Raw genomic sequence first — 22,346 nt, forward strand, 5'->3', positions numbered from 1 at the left:
TCCAGCAGATTGTGAGGAGAGATGGGAAAGGACCAGTGATGCCAAAGCAGGAACCGCTCGTCACAAACATGACTTTTTCATACAAGAGGTGTCCAGGCTGACAATGTCATTTGGAACTTTGCATCCTTAGTAGGGAGAGTTAAGAACAGGAGTGAAAAAGCTGGTAGTAACAGAGGTAATGTCCTGGCCTCTTAAAAACATGTCCTGGCCTCTTAAAACATTAGCATGAGGTGCATATCTCAGAGAAAAATATTCCTTGCAATGGTGGAAATTGAAATCAGGGTTCTACTACTATCGTAATAAGGCTGCAAATGAAACTAGAAAGTTTTGACTTGGTGTGAAGACTAAGTGAAATAGACAAATTAAATGGACATCCAGTGCTGTGATGTAGGGACCAAAATCAGCTCTCACGTTGCTATTAGTGTTCATAGTTGTTGATGCTGTAGCTTCAATAAGGGATTCTTTACCGGAAAAATTAAGCCATGTTTTCAGTTACAGAACTGCAAATAAAGTCAAATGCTTCTGAAGTCAGTGGAGTTTTTGATTTCCACTGATGCAATTGAGGACAGAGGTTGAAACATGATTTTTGTTTCCAGATGTATTTCAGACTTGTTTTTTATGAAGAAGTAAATAATGTGTTGTAAGGTGGGTTGGGTTCATAGGCAACCCAGGTTCACATAATTTTATGTATATTAGTATGTGGTTACTGATCCTCTACTCAATTGTTTGCAAAGATCTTGTTTGAGGTGTTTCATCTGTGTAATTTTTCATCTGTCTCCTGATATGGAAAACCAAACTCAATACAGCCATTCTTGAGTAAGTTATTTAGCTACAGGAGATACAGGCCAAAGCCATTTTACTACAGAACATTTTTCCTTTTATGAAAGCCATCATTTTGCAGGATACATTCTGTTTAATTATATTCAGAGTAATTGGTTCGTTATTTCTAATATATCATCAAAGTTTGGGTTTGGGTTTTTGCTTGCTTATGTGAATATCTCAGACACAGTGACTAAGACTGGGATAGTAAAATAGGTATTGCCTGTAGGAATCTCTTACCACTTCAGAGTCATGGAGAAAACCTGTGTCCTCCGAGGCCAGAAGTGTGGGAACTCTAAGACTGAAAGTAAGGAGCCATATGTGTCTTAATATGTGTAAGATTTGACTTGGTTTCAAGTACTTTCCTTTAAATTGGAGGAAGGAAAAAGCTGCAGAGGGGTAGGGAGACCCATGAAGCCTGGGGTTAAGAGCCTTAACGTAGGCTAAGGTGTTGCTTTAGTTGTATGTGTATGTCTGTGTTTGATTGAAGGTGGGGATAGCAAATATCCACTGTTTTGGCAAGGACTGAGAAGTTAGTCTTTAACTTGACTAATATGTATGTGTTTGTAGGAAGGTTTTAAAAGAAGGGGAAAATAGTTGTTAATTTGGGCTATTTTTGGTTGAAACATGAACACTTGGTTGTAATAAGGAGAAATACAGTATCTTTTTGTTTCCAGAGAACTTTTTAGAAATATTAATTCAAACTAAGATTCCTATATTTTGTGAGTTTTTCACATAGGGTGGAAAGCACGGTGCCGTGTCTGACTGCATCTATAAATCAAGATGGTACCTTCTTTTCTATGAAGCTTAAGGTAAAAGAGTTTTGATTTTAAAGCCCAAGGTGGTTAATACTTGTCTGTAGACTTCTAAATAATATACAAGTGCAAAAGATTTTATTTGATTAACTACTTTTTAAAAAAAATTAATAAGGTGCTTATGGATACACATTCATCAGAAGCTTTAGAAATTGTGGGAGATTTATGATGTCATATGATGTCATTACAGCCATACGCTGCATTGTAAAACTTCAGAGCAACCACTGCTGTACCACCAGGCTGAATAGTGGAGCATTCATTCACTCCTACCAAATTCCATCATCAAATATTCCACAGGCTCTCTTAAAACAGAAATTGTGCCTGTAGGGACATGTATTGAGAAGTAGTGTTTCAGAGGGTATAATCAGAGTACCTCAAAAAGAGTGGTAGATATTTTGATTCCCAGAAGTTGTTAAAACTGTAGAAAAGAGATTCTTCAAGGTAAAGGCTCTTCATATGGAAGTGGCTGAAAAAAATCTTGGCTATCTTGTAGGGAACTGGTGAGAAGGAACACTAGAGGCCAAATGCTACTTGCTTACACCATCCTATGTTTGGAGTAGCACCAAAGACGAGTGCTTTCCCTGCTGCAACTGGACTGGGGGAAGTACATCTCTGAGGGGTCTGAGCAACCAGTGACTCTACTCTAAACCACGCATAAAGCAAGTTTAGCAATCTTGGACTGTTGAACAATGATTCATTTTATAATATGACCACAAAATGTAGCTGTGTTGGTAATGATTACTTCAAACAGCTTGAGAAGCTGAATGAGCAAGGAGAGGTTGGGATTACCCTTAGCCCTACTGAGTGTCCTTGTTGGGCCGGAGGTCAAGGCTTCCCAGTATAGCTTTTGCCCTGGGCTGCACAGGCAGGCAGGGCAGAGCTCTGCTTGCCATAGACAGACAAAGGTCTCATTCTTTAGTGGTAAATGTGCTTTAATAACCACCACTGTATACTAATACTTTAAATGAAAGGAAATGTTAAGTCTGCTGCATGTTACTTGTTCAGGATGTTAACAGCTGTATGGCAAATACATCTAGAGTAGAGGAGGGAGAGGAAGATACAAGCAACTTTCATAGCCATCCTTTCATATCTGTAATTACATCCAGACTTAGCAGCAGTGTCATTTCATTTTGCAAAGGAGCGTGGCAGCCCTTGAAGTGAGATTTGTTGGTGTTCAATCTCACACGGTAGAAAAGGTCCATTGTGCTCTGACCTGCTTTAAAACAAACCATACTAAACCATGCATGCATACTCAAAGAGTCCCCCCTTTTTATAGACAACTGCCATTTGTTGCAAGGGTTGCTATGGCAAACCAGGGCAGAAAATCCTGTCTTGATGTTAAAGTGAAATACTCAGAAATTGTAAGAAGACAGATTTTGAGAATATAAATTAATTAAGTGGCAGTAATTGCATTATTGCACTATCTTGCCAGCGAAACAGCTATTCCTGTGAGAGTCTATTACTGTCTTAGGTCTTGAAGCAGAGTGTAATTTTTTGTGTGTGCTCTAGGTTTTCAAAATCTGTCTTTGTGCTTTTATTTAATTCTAACTAATGATAAATAGCAGCTTAGCCTTGCAGAGGTGGTCATCATCCAGTGTGCTTGAGTCGTTAAATCTGTAAGAAGTGAACAAGCATTTGCAGTTTGGGCTTTAAACTGGCAGAAGTAGCTAACTATAACCTCACCAATCTGGCCTACACAGCTGCCGGATAGTTTGCTGGTTTGGGATCATTGTGTTTGGATTTGGATAGGAAATGTTATGTTTCTTCCAGATAGAAGTCCTACAGTGCCTTTTGCCCCTTGGCTGCTGGAGGTGCAAAGTGTCAGGCAAGAAGGAGATTTCTATGGTACATTACTTCACTTGGGAGAAAAAGGAGAAAAACAAGGCTTTTTTTTTTGTTGCTTGTCTTATTCAGCCCACCATGTCCTGAGTACTTAACAGGTCTGACCTTACTGCAGTTGTGCCCCTCCTCAAATCAGCAATGAAATGATGAAGAATAAGTCAGAAACAGAACTGATAAAATGGATGCTGCCTAGTGTCTTTTTAGTGCAGTTAGAAAAGCTGCCTGGACTTTTTTTCCCGCTTTAAATTCTGAAAACAAAATAGTTTTGTCTCCTTACGTCTAACAGTTACTCATGACATTATTTCCTTACATTTTTAAGTGGGTCTGTGTTATTGTCCTTTGATAACATTTGGGGAGAAATGAAGATTAAAATGCTTGTTTCCCACATCTGACATAGGAGATTCAGATTTAAAAGGAGAAGGAAAACAAACGATTATACAGAAAAAGAAATTAACAATGTGTTTTGAAAATGTGTTACCTTGGACCATGAAGAACCTTACTCAGAGTGTCCTGGTGAGTGAAGTCCCTTCTGTAGGTGTTCTCCAAGCATCTCTGGTCTTCACTCCGTTGATCTCAGTTGATTAATCAGCCTCTGCTTGGCTGAGTGCGGGCACAGGCCAGTGGCTCTGCGCTGATTATGCCAGTATTGCCAGTCTTATGAATTGACCATCTGCTGTTTGCTTTTGTATGCACTTAAGAATCGGGCAGGAAGAGCACTGGCAGTAGCCTAGGATTAGTACCTACATCAAAGTTCAGGAACTCTAGAATCTTCTCAGTTTTGCCACTGCCTATTTGTCTTCAAAAAGTCATCTTTAGCTGTATTACCAGCACAGCTTGCTGCAGGTGGTTCTCCTGGTTAACAGAGGTAAATATGTGCTTCTGTCAAACTTTCAGAGTTCGTTTTAGTACCCTAAGAGTCTAATTTTGTACATTCCCCTTGGAATGCCTTGGTCCCTTTGGTTCATGAGTAAGGAATGGAATGTGACAAAGCTTCTGTGTTGTGGATTGAATTTTATATGTTTGGAAGAGGGACCAGCAAATTCCCAAATGGGAATTTAAAAAAAGAGAAATGTAAAAATGTTTCTAACTAGTTCATGTCAGCATCTTAATCTGGAACTGGCCGTGTCTAATGCAAGATGCTTTTCATGCCATTGTGTTTGCCAGCTACCTCTTAGACTATGGCATCTGTAGTGATTCAAGAGTTCAACTTCGTGTTAGAAAAAGAAAGGCACTTGTGCAATATCATTAAAATCTGAGCCAATTTTTTTTAATATTACTTACTTAAATCCACTGTCTTTCCTAATATTTTGTGAGGCATTTTTCTTTCTCGTTGCATTTGTTGTTATTCAATTGAGAGATTTTTCACTGCATTACCTACCTTAAAATGATGTCATTTTCAAGGCCAAAATTAAGGAGTTCTGAAAACCTGGATATTCTAATGGTCACTAGTGCAGAGATTGGGTATAGGTGACTGCGTGCTTTGAAAAGGATTTTTGTATCCACTTACCAGCTTTTCTTAAAAATGACAACTAAATAATTTTAAAAGTACAAAAAAGGTTAATTGACAGCTACTTTTTCATATGTGTTGCAGTCATTCCTTACTGGTAAACATATGCATAAAATGTTGTAGCTACAGCCAAACATTCATGTTTATTAGATGCTTTTTTATACTAACTCTGCACTGTGAATGAATAATATTTATCTTAAATGCGATATTTTTCCTCTATGGTTGCAACCACAATTAAACAGATTCCCTGTGTGGAATTATAGCCCCAACTACTTCCTCCCAAGGTATTTTTAAACTTTTTGCCTGAATTATGTGTATTATTTTAATTACAGCACATAATAATTATCTAGAAGGTATTGGTTATTATGTCAGTCCGAGGAGGCACTTAAGTCCTTTTCTTCTCACAATTAACAGAATAATATTTGTTTCAGATGTGGGCAGGGATATGAACCCCAGTTAAATCCTAGCAGACATGTCATTATCGTAGCAGGGGAAAGCAAAGGAGCAGGTCCCTCCCTGGGTGAAAGCATCGGGAACAAACGGGTGGCTATATTTGTTTTGGCAGGCTGAAGCTGTTGTGAGCCCGCAGTCCCAGCCAAAACCAAGTGAGCTTGGAGTTGACTTGAGCTGTTTCTCAAATGTTTTTCTGAACTCTCACTTTTTTTTTTTTTTTTTTTTTTTTAATTCCCCATGTTGTTTTAATTATATTTCTCAGTGCTGGGAACATCACACGAGATCTTCCTTGTTTTGGGATTATTTGTGAGAAGGTTTCTCATCAGCTAATAGCAATTGTTCAACAAAAAATCTTCATTGGTTAGGGTAGAATCTGAGCTCAGATGTGTGATCACATAAGGGAAAATTCCATTGAGACTTGGAGTGGAATGAAGCCCCCTCCTTAATACTTTTGTCTAACATATGTCACTGTATTAAAAATAATTACTTTGGTTCCGTAGAGGGGAAGGAGAAGGGTTTTTTTTAAAACCTGGAATCCTATATTGAGTAGGCAAATAAACTCCTGAGATTGCTTTCATTGGAAAAGGATATTTTAAATGGTACCTTTTACTTGAATGTTGGCCAGTTTAATTTAGATTATTGCTTCTGACAATTAACCTCGTGTTGGGCTGCACTTGTCTCATTAGCAATGTGGCGAGTGATGAACTTGGATCCAGGAGGGCTCAGCTCTCACCTGGGAAACTCCCACACCACGGCTGTGCCACTGCTTATTAACAAAGTATTAACAATTTATTAACAAACCCACCTAAAAGCCGTCTCTGGGGGGGCTGGGACTGGGGATTAAACAAATATACTAGTAGTCTTACAAAATTCTTAGAATATTTTTGCCAAGAGAGAAAATTAAACATCAGAGGAGGCATGGACATAAGTTTTAAAAATACGTTGTTTCGAGATGGTTTGGTTTTGATGTTTGCCTTTTCAAACTTTTTGTAGTTTGAGACAGAGTTTCTCCTCCAAAATTTACTTGCTTTAAAAAGGAGTTTTTAAATAAAAAGGGAATAGAGTGAGAGAGAGTAAGACTATGGCTAAATAATTAAAGAATGAAATTCTTAAATTCTGTTTGAATGTAATGCTTCATCTGCCAGGAAATGATCAGTTGATTTGTTTTTCATTTAAGCAAAACCAGTTACGCAAGTTGTGGTTTTATGAACTGATTCTCTCTCTTTTTCTCCCCTGATTTTTATCCACCAAAGCAAGATATCTGTTACTTCCACGATCTGCTGCTCTGCGTTACACAGGGAATATTCTGAAATAATGTCATCTTTTGGTGGTGGTTTGGCAAAAAAAAAAGGATTGAACATAATTTTGTGCAATAGGGATAATGACTTTACCAACTTTGTACAGTTTGAAAGCGTCTCATATAAATATTGTCAGAGAATGACTACTAATGTCCATACCCCAAGATGAAATACAAAGAATTTTCTGGCATTTCTTGGAGAAACAGCTGAAAAAAACTTGTTTGCTTTTCAGTTTTTGTTTTTTTTTTTTTACTTCTTATGTACTTTATTTCTGAATTATAACAACAAGCTGTGTACTTGTGTCTGATTTTACAACATACATATCAAATTTGTAGTGTCCAGAGTTAACACAGCTACACGTCTTTATGTGCAGGAAGGGGGAAAAGTGTTAGTCCCTGAAGTAAGTTGGTTTTTTTTTCCCTTTAATATTAATTCACTTTGTGTTATATTGTATCAGCTTCCTACAAATACTTTACTACTTCTACTGTGAAAATCAGTAAAGGAAGCAGGATTTAAACTGACTGCTGTGTTCTCTCCCTTTACTGTGGCTATGCACATAATATTTGCATTCACTTAAAATATATCACACCTGCTATTTAGAAATACTTATTCCGTTGAATATCTAATAATGCATGCCTGACAGCAGATCCAGAGCAAATATATCAAAAATGAGTTGTTGTGGCAGTAAAACGGGTCATTTTAGTGGAAAAATGGAATGTTTTCCTGTCCTTGGCTGCAGTGAGGCGGGGGGTGTGTGCAGCTGGCCAGTTGGCTGTGCAGCCCATGTATGCACAGTGAAAAGGGCTAATGCTGAGGTGTGAATTGACTGGCAGCCATCACCACGCCTGCCTGCCGTGCTCCTTCCTCATCCAGCACTGCAGCTTTCCCTGCCCTGGGAACAGCACTTTGGTGTTTTGTGGGCTGCCCCACTCTGTACGGGCTGAGCAAGCACCCTTGGGCATGGCTCCTGTGGAGCAGGCATCCCTGGCTCATCCCTCTTAGGGCACCTCTAGTACTCTCTTCCTCTGTTTATAAATTTGAGTAAATTTATAAACATCCCTTTGCATGGGAAGAAGATGGGAAGAAAAGTCATGACTCAAGCCAAACAGAGGTAACTTGTTGCCTTGGGAGAGGAGGAAGGGATATTAGGGGTTTGTGGTCTGGAGATTTATTCCTGTAGAGCTGGGAGGTGCTGGCCGTCATTCAGAGACGGGAGCAGCGAGGCGTGGGCGGGAGGAGGAAGGTGACAGTGATGTGGCCCTGGGTGGGTGGGTGAGCAGGCACTGACCAGCAGAGCTGCTTGCCATGAGGGATTCTCAGACAGGCTTGTTTCATCTTATTCACTATGACAAATCTGAGGTCTGTTTTGGCAGGAAAGAAAACCTCTTCATTGATTTGCAAGCTCAAAATTGAATTTTCTTTTTTTGTACCCAAGAAGGACCCAAAAGGCTGTTAACAAGGTTGAGACCATTTTCTGGCTGGGGGCAGTTGCTGGTGGTGGAGAGTTCTGCTGTTTCACTGAGGCTGAGGGAGAGTGCATGGTTCTTGCCCATCAACCTGTCAAGCCTTCCTGTCTTTTGTAAGACACAGCAAATTCCCTTTCCTCTACTGGCAGAAAACTCCTCAGCCATAATAATAGCGTAATTTTTCAGTTCTGCAAAGATTGCTCAAAAGTTTAGGTTGTAAGGTAGTTACGTTGGCTAATATTTTCTTTCTAGATAAAATTACTCAAAATTTTTCAAGTAAAAATTACTCAAAAGATGCTTCGGGTATGACATTCCTTTTATCTATGTAGGGCATTTGGAGGTACTCACCACAGTTAATGGAATATGAAGCTTTTTGTATACTACATACCTGGTTAAAAGCTGGCTTAAGTCCCTAAATGCCCCCATTTCATTTGTAAAGAGCTTGTTAGCTTAGCCTTAACACAGAGTGTTTAGATTTCAAACTCTTATCTTACGTCTTCTAAATGAACAGTGTTCTTTAGACATCTCCAGATGAGGGGCCTCTGTATCTTCAGTTCACTTCTTTGAACATGTGATGAAAAGCATTTCACCTGAGAAGTAGGTAAAGGAGGTAACAAGGAGGCCACTGTTTTGGGCCTCCAGCAATAAAATTATTCCTGGTTATGAAGATTGGGTGGACCTTAATTTTCAGTATGGCTTGACTGGACAACCTCTTGAATTTCGTCAGTGCAACATGTTTAGTCTAGAGCAGTTTACCTAGACTAAGCCTTTTCTCGCAAAATCATATAGATTCATCTCTAATTTATCAATTTTGTTTAATATTTAATTTTATTCTCCTAGATTGCAGTTTTAATGGTGTGGCTGTGATCTTTTCCATCTACACTACAGTGATGGTTGATCACACTGATTGGGACTCTTACTACATGAGCTTTTCAAATGAGTTAATCTGTGATAAACTGTAAACCAGGGTCATCACCTAGAGAAAATGAGAGCTGTTTTAGTGCTGATAGGCTCCTCTGTTTGGATTTTCATCCACCATGAACTCAGATCTGTCAGATGAAGGAAGGGTATTTTTTTTTTTGCTGATTAGAAGGAATTACAAATAATTTTAAGTCTCAATTGCTATAGTATTTTAGGCAGCTCAGATTTTTAGGATAATTCTATAGTTCCAAAGTTTTTTCTTACTCAGAAAGTCTTTATTTCTTTGGTGTGCGTACCTGTCTTAAGACTTCCAATATGAAACAACCAGTAGCACTCCATGCCTCCAAATGAACAATAGGCTTTGGGGGAGTGAAATAGACTTTCATTAAGATGCAGATACCCACAGTGCAACCCACGTCCCACCACCTGAGTGAGTGCCAAGAGCAGAGAATAGATACTGGCTGTGGGAAATGGCTGTGTCGGCAGGAACCAGATTGAGGCTTTTCCTCCAGGGTGACCTTTGAAATCAATCAGATTGTGAAAACTATAGACTTCCCAAAGCTGCCTTGGTGTGTTGGGCTAGTAATGCTCCCTCACTGCTGAGGTCTGCTCTGGTTCCCTGTGCCAGTAAGGAAAAGAGAATATATCTGGATTATATGAAGGCTGTTCAGCCTATTCTTTCAGAAGATGTATGCAGTGTCTTCATCTTCCTACATAAGACTTTGTGAAGTAGTTATTTATATCTTGTTTTCTCCTGTAGCTTGATATTATTAGTTGAAATCCCTAGTCAGATACTCCATATTTGTGGTACAGAGGAGAATGCTGGCAGCAGTATAGGTTGTGCCTTATGGTGAAATGGTATCTCTGGTAGATTCCAGGGATTTTCCAGTGTTGGTGCCATGTTCTGAATAAGGCATCATCCCACTGTATCTTTCTTTAATTATATTCCCCCGAACTGGGAATGGGCCTCTAGATTCCTTTTCTGCTTTCGCACATAGAAGCTGTGCATACGTGGGCCCAAGACACCTGGGGCTTCGGGAGATGATTAGAAATGACAGTCTTTTCTCCCTTTCTCTTGAAATATCACTCTGCATCATTTTTTTATCTCTTTGATTTGAACATGAGATAGAGTTTAGGAAAGAGAAAGAAATGGTGAGAGGAGGTACTAGAGCTCTACACCATCTCACAAGGGTGTTCACACTGCCAGCAGTGCTTGAGGCTTGTAGTGTCCATTAAACACTCACTCTGGTTTTGGCTGGGATAGAGTTACTTTTCTTCATAGCAGCTCCACAATTTCTATATGTGGTGATTACGTGACAATCTTAGCTGCTACTAAAGAAGTGGGGAACTGGAAATGCTGCTGAGCATGATGTATGTGTGCTGTGAACTTCCAGATCCAAAATGTTAATAACTCTTTCCAGTATTTACCATGTGCACAGAAATTTATCAGTTAAATTTAAAAAAATAGTTATTTCTGTCTTTCTGTTTTTTGGTTTCTTCTTCACAAAATGACTAACATGAAGTTAAAATGCTAACAGGATCCAAAAAGGCTCTGGTGGCTTTGTAAGAAAATAGGTTCAGTTCTAGGAAGATGTGGGCTAAGAAAACAAATCTAGGTTCATCTCAGCATTAATGTGGGCTCGTCAACGGTACAAGGGAAAACTGTTTTTTCTGAGTCTGGTAACAGTTCCTGCTTGCTCTGAGTCATCTCCTCTAGTGGTGAACTAGTCTTTTTTTTTCCGCTTTTGTTTTCTGTTGATAGGAAATGTAGCATAGTTCAGTAACCAGCAAAGCTTTATTTAGACTTGTCAGAAATGCAGACTTTTTTTCTCTTCTTGGGAATAAAAGAGAGAGACAGGGAACTTGAGATCAGATTATCAACTGAAATAAGTGTCAGTAAAGGAAAATTTCTTATATAATTTAATAATATTCATCTGAATTTGCAATGCCATGCAAATTAAGACCTAGGGTTATTAAAATGTATTTTGAAAAAGATTTTATAACCTTAAAGATACTTTTCTCTGTCTCTTCTAGTCGATCAATTTGTAAGACAAGGGGGAGGTTTATTCCCTTACCTTCTACCTGTTGGTGCTATGAGTGAGACCTGAACCTGAGTATCAACAAAGAGTCTTAGATCTCTTGCCTGTTCTTAAATATACATGTGCATGCAGATTTTCATGGATACTTCTGCTTCCATAGAAATTTTTAATATAAAAATGCTAAAATGCAAGTGTTACTACCTTCCTTGTTAACTGCTTTGTGGTGGAATTAGTTCTTAACTGAATGTCATTAGAGATACTGGGATCAAGTTTGTGAATATTTTTTTATCCTGTATGGATCGGGCTATACTCTTAAAGTAAGGCAGCTACAAAGAGCAGAGGGCTTCAAAGTTGAATGGCAAAAATTACAGCAACTGTGTCTTCACTTACTGCATTACTGTTGAATTAGTGGAAGCAGTAATTTGAGATTATCAGTAAAGTCCTCGATCCCTCTATTTCCTCAGCAATACTTGCTTTTCTGTCCTGAATAGTTAGATGCTGTCCTCCTAGTTTTTCAGTTGTTCATATTGTTTTTTTTCTTGTGGAAGTCAAGAGCTGAATGTCTGGTGGGAAGAAAGAAAAGACAGAAAGCAAACCAAAAGTAGTAATTTAATGCAAAAACCATTCTGCTAGTCTTTATACAGTGTAAGGAAAACCCCAAGACACAAACCTTAGACTAAAGAGATTAAGCTGTTAAACTACATAGGCCAGAATATGAAACTGCATTAGTTTAGGGGTTTGTTTGTGTAGCACAGCATGCTGTATGCCCTTATTTTTCTTTGGACTTCAGACCCATGAATTTTCAAATCTACTTGTAGTTGACTCAACACAAAGATAGTTGGCTGCTGTATGTTTGCAGTCCGAGCCAGACTTTCTGAGCTCTCTGTAGCTATTGCTGTGAGTGGGCAGGATATTCAGATTCATACAAGGCCAGACAATGTCTGTAGGCTTAATTCTAAGCTTATTATCCTCTACAATGTCCTGTTAGCAATGCTCTTTTATAACTTTTAAAACGTGTTTTATGTATTCAGCTGCAATGCCATGTTATTGTGCTGTTTCTTCTGTTCAGTAGACTGACTTTCCGTGTGAAGCTTATAGGCAAGCATTGAAGCTGGGTGAATTGAAGGAGTTCGAGGCATTGGCATCTTTTTAAAAAGAAGCAGGGTTTTCCCCAAAGAGGGAAAATGTCTCCTACCTCTCCTCTTCTCCATTGGGAAATACCATATAAAATTCAAGGAAGGCTTCAGGGAGGTAGGGACCAAAGGCTGTCTGCCCAGATCCGCTGTTTTTGCTGAACGTGTCATGAGGCAGTTTCTGTTGGTGGCGATGGGCTGGCAGAAAGATGACAAAAAGGTTGGACAGCAAATGTTTGTGTAAAGCTCTGGTCCTTTTATTTATGCGTAGCCCTGTATAGGTGGTGAGGTGGCAGTATGGTCACCAGGTCCAAAATCTGTGATGAGATGATCCCAGCACTGTTTATGGCTGTTCAGGGACATGTGCTGTGGAGAAAAGCACCACCTGTTGAGTACACTTGCATTCGTGTTTCTTAGCAACTGAGGCAACTGCACTAAAGCCCCAGTTCTCAGTCCGTAAGGCTGAGCTGGAAGCCCACTGCAGGTCCCCACTAGCTGTATCTGCTTATGTTGGCTCTCTGGGAGGCCCTAAATTAGAAACAGGTCTTGCTGCCATGCTGGGATGGCAGAGAAGCAGCACACAGGGACCCTGGGACTCTAAGGAGAGACAGCTGATGTCCAAAGCAAGAGGGACAACTTTGATTTTAACATGGCAAAGCAAACCTCTACTCATGGCAGCAGCTAAAGAAGCTCTTTCATCAAGGAATAAGCTGAGTTGTGACACTCTGGATTTCAAGGGTGTTCAGCAGGCACTGCTCCCTGGGAGGAGGCACAGCCTCCTGGTGTCCCACGGCTAAGCTGGGAACAATCTTGTCATAAGAGCACAGATTGCCCAAAAGGCAGTAATTTCATGCAGAACTGGGTGGAGTGCCTTGCTCTGGGCATTATGTGGGGATGATGTTAGTGATATGCAGTGGGTGCTGCAATCCTATGGGCATTGGGTCCACTGAATAATACCGCTGAGACTGCCCTGCTGTGAGGGTGCCTCTCAGGAAGGGCAGCCTGGTGGAGGGTGAAGCTGGACTCCAGGCTGGCGGGGTTATGAAAGACACCTGGATGCAGTAGCCTTTCTATCATGGGTTGTCATGATTTGAAAGACTTTGTTTTCTGCTCTGGAAGTGATACTTAAGAGAAGTGGTTCTCTGTCTCAGATGAGAGAAGTGGACTTCTCTCTCATTATGCGTATTCTGGTTGTCCAAGGCAAGTGCGCACTTAGATCAGAAATGACAAAAGACAGATATTGTGCAGGACTGAATGTGGTTTTCCTCAGTGGAGGTGGTAGTTTTATAAGTAATACAGGAAATGTAAAAAATACTTCAGAATCACAGAATATTCTGAGTTGGAAGAGACTCACAAGGATCATTGAATCCACTCTGGAAACTTCAGTGAATAGCCTGTTGTCTTGTTTTTTTAATAGTACTTCCTTTGCTTCCTTGCCCTTCTGTTTATTTGTGGTACTCCTGTTCTATCATATAACAGTTTTAAAAATAATCCCCTGAAGTAAATAACATCAAGGTTTTTTTTCCTGTTTCCTTACCAATTATTGACTGTTTTTTCAAACTGAATAGAGGTTGGAAAATTAAATAAAGACTTCCAAAATAACAAGCTCCAGAAAATTTTATTTAATTTGTGGGTTCATTCTGTTCACTCTCTCTCTCTCCCCTCACCTCATTTTTTCCCTTTTTTAAGAAGATCTTTATTAATTTAGTCTAGTAACTTAGTTCCTATATTAAATTAATCTAATAAAAGTCAGGGTCCTCACATAACGTTTCCCAAATGTGAAGCAGAATCTATTACACGAGGCACAATCTTTTTACTGTAAAATGTAAACCCGATATGTGGAATTACAAGCCATTAAACTGCTTAGTGTATGTTATTTAAGTCAAATACTTCAGTACAGTCATGTTGGAGGAAAGGAAGGGGCAGTGCTAGCATTCAAAAAATTAAAAACACAAAACCAAGCTTCATGTATCAAAACGATTTTCATCTATGAAAGTACTCTGAAGTTTGGCATTAAATCTTGTAACACTAATAGTCTTTCTATTGATAGTTACACCCATAATTCCATAAAATTTTTAATATATAATCATATAAATATCATATGTAATCATGTAATTGCTTAGTCTATATTAAAGTCTCTGTACTGATACAGATGTGCAAGCCAGAAAGTATTTAAATTGACTTGGCTCATAGTTGTGTTGTTTTGTGCTCTAAACCATCACTGGTACTCAGAGTTTGAGAGCATTTTTAAACAGCAAGAGCAAAGACTTCCAGCAGTAGCAGTTCTAGGGGCTTTGTGCTTCCAGAGCTTTGTGTGGCTCGGCTGTGTTTTTCCCTTGGGTGAAGGTCACCCTTTTGTGCAGAGCCCTGAATTTGCACAAGTCTCATGAGCTGGGGTGGAGCATTCGTCATCCGAGGATTGTGGGTGTTCCTGTTGATTTGTGGATGTGTACATCACAGTGTAATCACATAGTTTATTCCTGTTCTCTCACTGAATTATTTATTATGGGCTGAAACGAGGAAGGAGGGGGATTCTTTTGTATTGGCATAAGCATAGGATTATGTTCATTTTGTGCTTTCAATCACCGCATCACCGATATGTCAATTGGCAGAATGCAGTCTGCCTCACATATCAGGATGTTGCAAAGTTCAGTTAATTAATGTTTTTAAAGTGCATTGGGGCCCTCTGATGAAAGATGCTTTAGAAGTATGGGGGAGTATTCTGCTAATTGTTTTTTCCCATCTATTACCCTAATGTGTCATTGACTGAAATCCAATAGAATAATGTTGGCACCATTATAATGATGGGCAAAGGCAGTGTAGTATTTTCTTAGATTTTCCAAAAAGCTAGAAAAGACGGCTCAATAATATAATACAAAAATTAATATAATCAGTTTATTTTCTGGTAATTTTTCCCGTTGCTTTTCCATCCTTTCTGCCTGAAAAGTCATTCACTTTGCTGGATTAACAGTAATAACTACAAATTATGGCTTTATGTTGCTACAGTATGATGATATACTACAGGCAGTATAGAGGTAAGAAACATAGGTTGAGTTGTTATGTACTGCAGGGTAGTGATTTTCTCCAAACTGATTTATGAATAAGTAATTCTTTTTATTTATTACATGGGACAGGCAGTTTTCAATTTCTATAACAAAACACAGCTCCACAAAGGAAAATTCCATTCTAAAGCGTAGGGATAAGATGCCTTTGAAGGGGATAGATGCAATCACTGTCACAGGAGCCTACCCATTTTTGAAGGAAGTCCTGCAATAGTGGGTGATAGAGAAATGGCTTGGTGGTCCCAGAAGTGGGGCTTTTATCGGGTATCTCTTTGAGGTCTTTCATTTGAAGCTGTAAAAGAAATCAGAAATGCTTGGGTGTTAATGCCAACCTGCAGTTTCTCCTGAGTGTCTGTTGTTTTGATAAGAGCTGCTGTTAAAAAGCACAATGTTTGATCAAAACTACTTGATTGAATTCACAAGGCAGCAGCAGATGTTGGTTGTGTTCTTCAACCAGCCTTGTGTTTGCAGTCCACAACTCTCAGGCTGTGGTCCTGAGATCCCTGAGATGCAAGAAAACAAACTCTAGGACTCATGACTAACGTTTAACCCTGGCAGATTAGCATTTAAAATAAGTTACATTAATTCTGCATACACATTTGCATTAATACTACTAATATCCATTTAAGATGTAATGCAGATATGCTCAGAACTTGTGAAAGTGAAATCAAGAGTGTGGCTGTGGTTGGAGCAGGGGATGGTTTGAAGAGAGCCAGTGACAGGGTGAAGCATGTTCTAGTCCTGTTTCCTCTGTTTAGCCACAAAAAGGAATTTGGAAAATGTCCCATTTGAAGAGTTTAATTTTACAGCAGTGATGTGTTGGAAGGTACCTGAGGTGCTCCAGTCATTGTTATGGGGCTATCCAGATGGAAGGTTACCTGTGCAGGTGAGTGGGAGATGCAGCACCTGCTCTTCATTCCATTTAGGACTTATTCCATAGTCATAGCTAGACCATGATACGTATGTTCTAAAGCTCAGATGTGGTATTCTTAGAATGAGTGTGCTGTGTGGCTGTCTTTCCATTTGCAATGACAAATGAGGTTTCTAGCCTATATAGATAAATAATTTTCATGGGACTTGAAATTTTCCTGTGAATTACATAATGGAAAGGGTTTGCCAGTTTAGCTGTGTTTTTCTAGAAAGCAGCTTTCTGCTTTTTGTCATTTATACTCTTGATCAAAGTAGTTATTCTGCAAGTCTGCTTTAGCCCCAGCCTTGCATCCATTCAGTTCACATATCAGTAGGGTGATGTCCTAGGAATAATCCCAGTGCTTTAGGCACATAATTTTTTCAGGTGATAAAAATTAAGCTCATGAGGATCCTGTGATGAGTTCTGCTGGATATAGAATGGGTCAGCTGTGATATAGCAGGGCAAGTCTTCTGTTCAGTGTAGTGTTCTGCTCTCACTTGTGTAGTTATCACTTTCCTTCTCCAAAAGAGCTGCTTTTTGAATGAAATTCAGTTGGAAACATGCTGGCAGGGTGGCACATCATTGGCCTGAGTGGAGTGACAGCAGTGAATTCAGTGTTGTTATGTACAAACCTGACACTTGAGCTCACACAAGTTTGCCCCTGGTGCGTTCTGCCATTCTTGTGGGTAAAGGGAGTTGCACCCATTTTACACAAAGCTACTCTGTATTTTTTCCCTGTCTGCATTTTGATGAAGCTGAGGTGTAAAGTTAATAAAAGACCTGACTGTAGAAGTACATGCCCTTCAAGAACCAACAACCTGTGTGGATAGAGAATCTCTTCTAACATAAGTTGTGAAAAAAAAATCTTTTGAGAAAACCAATGTCTTTATTGTCTTTAATTGCTAACTAGCCTGGGCTGCATTCAGTAATTTCTTGGTGAGTTGAAAGCTGTTCTAGTGTATGGCCATTTCTTGAGTGTGTGCAAGCATTGAAATCTGTTAGCTCACCCTTCAAAAATCTTTTGCAGGAAAAAAGACCCAATAGATATTGGAAAGAAAGCCAGATTTGTTAACAGAAGAGTTTTGGGAACCCAAGGAAGATGTATTTTTGTGTTTCCTGAGCTTTCTGATCTGCTGTGCATTATCCACACATGATTTTGAGAAGGTCTGGAGCTGACAGGGAAGTGATACTCCCAGAGAAGTACTATGTTCATTAGTAACACAGTGACCTTTCCTCACGCCTGTCTCCCGTCCCAAGTGTCAGTTGTGGTAGGATAAAAGGTTAGCCAGGCCAGTAAAAGTGATTTCTTTAAAGGCCTGAGCTGTACCATTTGAAGTCAATGAGAGGAACAATAAAAAATGTGTATGTGGAAGTGACCCCTTGCTGTCAGGCTGTTTTCATGTCAGCGTTGCTGTTATGCTAGAAACACCCAGTCTGGATAAGAAGGGACCATTTTAGGGGGAAAATTTTGGCCTGCTCAGTTTTTACTGAGTAGTCATTCAGAGATGTCTCAGTATGCAGAGAACACGTTTGCTCAACAAGCTGGCATCATCTTCCCAAACGTAGCCCAAGAGTTGCCTTAAGTACAGTGTTGGTGCCATGAAATACGCACCTGTGAAGTCTGCTGAGGAGCTGAATGGAAACCATGGCTTCTGGCTATCGTTTGGACCAGCTTAATGTGCTCTGGAAAAAAATATTTCACATGTCACATCACACCGGCTGAAAAAATAGCGTGCATCAGCAGCGCTGTAACACAGAGTAAAGGACTCTCAGCAGGTGTTAACGTGCAGAGGCACTGAGCATTATGGTAACACCTGTGTTTGTTTAAATCCAGCCAAAACAATTTCCTCTCCAGTTGTAGAGGAGGATTAAAAAAAAAAAAAAACTCCCTAACTTCCAGTAGTAGCAGACATTCCTGTAAAACAATTTGCATAGTATTTCCCATGTGCACTCTGTCTGCTCTGTTTTTTTTTTTTTTTTAAACCATTTTAGTGTGGGGACACCTTTAGTAATTTCAGTGCTTCCCGACCATCTCTTTGTCCTTTGCCAGCATTACCAGGCCTGAGCAGTTGCAGATGGTGTGCTCTCTGAGTGCTTTCCTTAATTGAATGAAAAATAAAGCCTCTTGTAAAATATCACCAATTTAGATGTGACTTATGGGGCACATATGATGCTTATTTTTTCAATAACATGAAAACTTGGCGGGGTTAAACATAAGAAGCCAAGTGTTCTGTGAAGCCTGTATAGATTTCTGGATTTTTAGGTGATTTTGCTTTAAATTATTGTATAGCAGGAGGAGGTGAAGGAAGTCAGCAGCTAAACTGTGTTTTTCCAGCATGTATTTTATGCAGTAGACCCTTGATGCTCATTTCATGACTAATATATGCTGTACTATATACATTTCTTGTTGTCACCAGAGATAACATTAAGTAAACTATCCCCTTAAGAAAAACAGCTTTTCTTGGCAAGTGGAATATGACTCAAGGAGCCAGCACTGGAGACATACGGTGCTGTGAATGAGTGCTGTGTGTTACTCTACTGGATCTGAGTCCAGGCACTATTTATACTGCAGCATATTCAGCACCAGATTGTTAAATCTTAATACTGAAACAGTGCATCATTGAAATGTTTTTGTTCTGTTTATGTCCCATTTTCAAGCATTGGATATCAAGCAACACTTAGTAACTTTTTGTTTCATTTGGACACTATATGTCTTTGCCAAAAGCTTCTTAAGCTTCACTGCTCTTGAAATATTAGCCTGTCTGTACCAGCATGTTCCAGTGAAACTTTGTGCCACTGAGGATGAACTAGGTCACTTCCAGCTTCTTTCAGTGTGTGCTGACAGAATGCCTTGCAAAGCTTGTCGGTGGTAAATGCAGAGATTTAAGTGCTACAGAAAAGGAGTTGTACTAAAATTATTTCCTCTTCAATCTGTGTAGGAATGGGGGAAAATACTCTATAGCAGGTACTTCATGGGCTCCTTGTATTCTGTTATTGTCTCTGTGAGAAGCTTTGTTTTGCTGTTTCAGTGTGGTGTTTATCTTATGATCATTTTTGGGAGATCAGGATAAGAGGTTTTTGTAATTTACTGCAGTTCAATTAGTTCCAGAGCTGGTGAAGAGCTGGGAGTAGAAAGTGAGGAGGAGACAGTTGAAGTTTCTTGGCACCACAACATCCTTCCAGATACCCAAGAGGAGTTCTTGGCGTGCCTGTTATCTCAGAAGAAGTAGTCTTCTCGTGTATTAGTGTACTACTTTTTTTCTGGCAGTTGAGTTTATGGATGTCTTTTCAAAGATCACACAGTATATAAAGAAACCTCAGAAGGCATCAGTTTGAATGGGAGAATGGTGTCTTGTAGGGCTGAGCTGAGGAGAGTTAAGTGAGCAGAACAGTGGGGCAATGGGAATACAATGAAGGAGGGAATAAAAGCAGTAGTGGCAATAGTGCAGAACAAGACTGAACTGCTTTGCTGCCATGTAAGATGGCACTGTGGCTTTCTTTGTTTGGTGTCTTCCTGGAAGTCATTCCTGGGATTAGTCATTGTTTTTGGTGTGGGTGGGCCCTCTGTAATTGTCTCAACAGAAATAATACCTCTGCACCAAATGGTTTACCATCCAAGTTTGCAGTCTTTGTGACAAGCTCATCCAGAAGAGGTGATGATCCCGATGAAAAAATGAACAGAAGTAGAAATAGAACATACAGCATTCTCCCCCGCCTCCAAAAAGCTATTTTGGATCTGTGGTCAGCAGCTTGCAGTTGTTTGGTTCTTGGTTTTCTTTGTGAGGGAAAAAAAAACCCCAAAACGTGTCTGCATAGTGCAACTTGTATCTGGGAGTGAGCTCTTCCTGCTTGGTGGGTTTCCATCCACACTGGGAATCGTACCATGCTTAGACTGTAACAGTGCTGAAAGCCCACGCATAGGAATTTTCCTGTACAAGTCAAAGTAATGCATTTATTTACTGAATAGTTTTTGTAGACAGCAAAATCAGGACTAGAAAGTACTTAAAGCTTATTCTACCTTAAAGAACGAGGCTTTAGAGCGATGATGAAAGATGTGAAGGAAGTCTCCTGTGTTTCCTTGCAGTAATTTAAGAGTCACGAGCATGTCAGCAACTGTCTCCTAAAAATTTTGAATCTGTTCCTGCTCTTCTCCGCTGTTTCCTCAGGAGTCAGTAGAACACGTCTAGCTGGGCAGGACTGCAATAAACCTCAAGGCAGATCTTGGATCTTGGGAACAATCAACCTTGCTGCAGGGTTTCATAAATGGCTGATAAAATAAAAAGTATGGATTTTTTGTTTTCTTTTCAGGAATAATCAAGCTTGGGAGGTGGAATCCCCTCCCTCTCAGTTATGTGACTGATGCACCAGATGCGACAGTAGCCGACATGCTACAAGATGTCTATCATGTTGTGACATTGAAAATCCAATTACAAAGGTGGGTGTTTCTGAACATCTGTCCTTCCCTATTCTCTGAGCTGCTCTGTTGGTTACAGCATTACTACAGAGATTAGCCCATCCTGTCTTCATTAATTTCTGGGCTTTTGACGAAATGAAAAGAAAATGGAGACATGGGTGGGTCACCTGGCAGCTTTTTGGTGCATCTTCCAACTGATACTGTATGTTTTCTGAAGTAGCAATATGGTAACAGAGAGGGGAAGGGCAGAAACCCAATCAAGGAAAAATATGGGGCTTTTAGAGGCAGACCTTTCTACAGTCCATGATTTAATGGATTCTTAAGTTCTAATTTTATCAAATAATAAACTCCTTGCCTTTTTCTAGGGGCTGCATTGTGAAAATCCAGGTCTTCTTCAGCCAGTTGCTGAAGGAGGAGGGGAGCTTTTTTTACTTTCCTTTTTTTCCTTCAGTGGTCTTTCCAGCAAACAGAAGACAAGGAAGGAAAGTGTCACTGCAGCTGCATTTGGCCTTTTGAAAATGTTTTCCTTCCCTCAGGGCTAGTTCTGATTAGCAAAGCAAAAGCTCCCAACATTTTTACACTTATTTACCCTCCTTTCCTCCCTCCTTTTTTCTTCGCCTTTCTCTGTCTTGGCCTTCTAAAGAGTCCTCAAATGTAAGGTCCCTGGCAGTGCATGGCATATGCCAGAGCAGCAGATAAGCCTACATTGCACAGCCTTCTGTAGCAGTGTGGCCAGAACATGACAGAGGAAAGAGTAAAAACTAACAGACAGTCTGGAATAACTTTCTGACAATTTTTTGAAGCTTTGGCTTGAACAGAAGAAGGGCCCACAGGGATATGTGCATGCCCTTTGGTGACAGGTACATGCCCTCCAACTGTTCAGTGCAGTTTAGAATTTGGAATTAGTTGATGCCTCGTTGACATTAAACTTGTAAACAGCAACATTTCTTTCTTGTTGAATCTCTGATGGATCTTGGGTTTCCTGATTTCCATGAACAGGTCTTTCCTTGGTTTTGTATACTGTTAAAGTTTTTCAGCTGGGCTGCATCTCTGCTGTGTAGTTGTAAAAGAGTGTCTAGACCCTAGAGCTGCTATAGCACTACCAGGAGTTCATGTAGTTTATTGTCACATCTGTATTAGCAAAGGGTATGAACCTAAGGTTAAGACCTCATTCTTTATCTTCAAAGTGCCTGAATCCCTGGATGTCACATAAATAAAAGATAGTCCATGACTTTGACATAAAGATGATCACTGACTACTTGAACTCCTCAAGCACAACTGAAGGTTCAGCACTGAGGCAAAAGCCCAGCTGTAAGGGCAGAAGGCAGAACCACCTTCTGGGGCCATTGGAGAGCATGCATTAAGGCTCTGCAGCAGAAATGGCAGTGACAAGCTTCTCTCACCTTTCTGCTGTGCTTCTTGGGTCTGTCCCCATGCATGCAGACACAAACCATAAGCTTGTTAAATTAAAAGAGGCACAAGTCACATGAAGACAAAAGCTTCACTACCTACGCAGTTCTTGTGGAATGAAAGTGAGAATGAACTACACGTGACAGATGTTTGGCATATGGTTTAATGTGTTTCTGAAAGGCTCTGGGATACTTCAGTGATAAGGGCACTATAAGAACCTGTATAAAATTAAACTAATTTTTCAAAGTCTCGCCTCC

At 39.8% G+C, this 22,346-nt stretch overlaps 1 protein-coding gene across 1 annotated transcript in view; it reads left to right on the forward strand.

The window, feature by feature from the left end:
• The window catches only part of SATB2 (SATB homeobox 2), a 128,520-nt gene that overhangs the window by 35,646 nt on the left and 70,528 nt on the right, over positions 1-22,346 (forward strand). The window contains exon 4 of the mRNA XM_041473489.1: positions 20,574-20,700. Coding sequence (XP_041329423.1) covers positions 20,574-20,700 — 127 coding nt within the window. The remainder of the gene's footprint in view (positions 1-20,573; positions 20,701-22,346) is intronic.

Source organism: Pyrgilauda ruficollis, unplaced genomic scaffold (genome assembly GCF_017590135.1).
Source record: "Pyrgilauda ruficollis isolate IOZ18807 unplaced genomic scaffold, ASM1759013v1 scaffold3, whole genome shotgun sequence".
Taxonomy (NCBI): domain Eukaryota; kingdom Metazoa; phylum Chordata; class Aves; order Passeriformes; family Passeridae; genus Pyrgilauda; species Pyrgilauda ruficollis.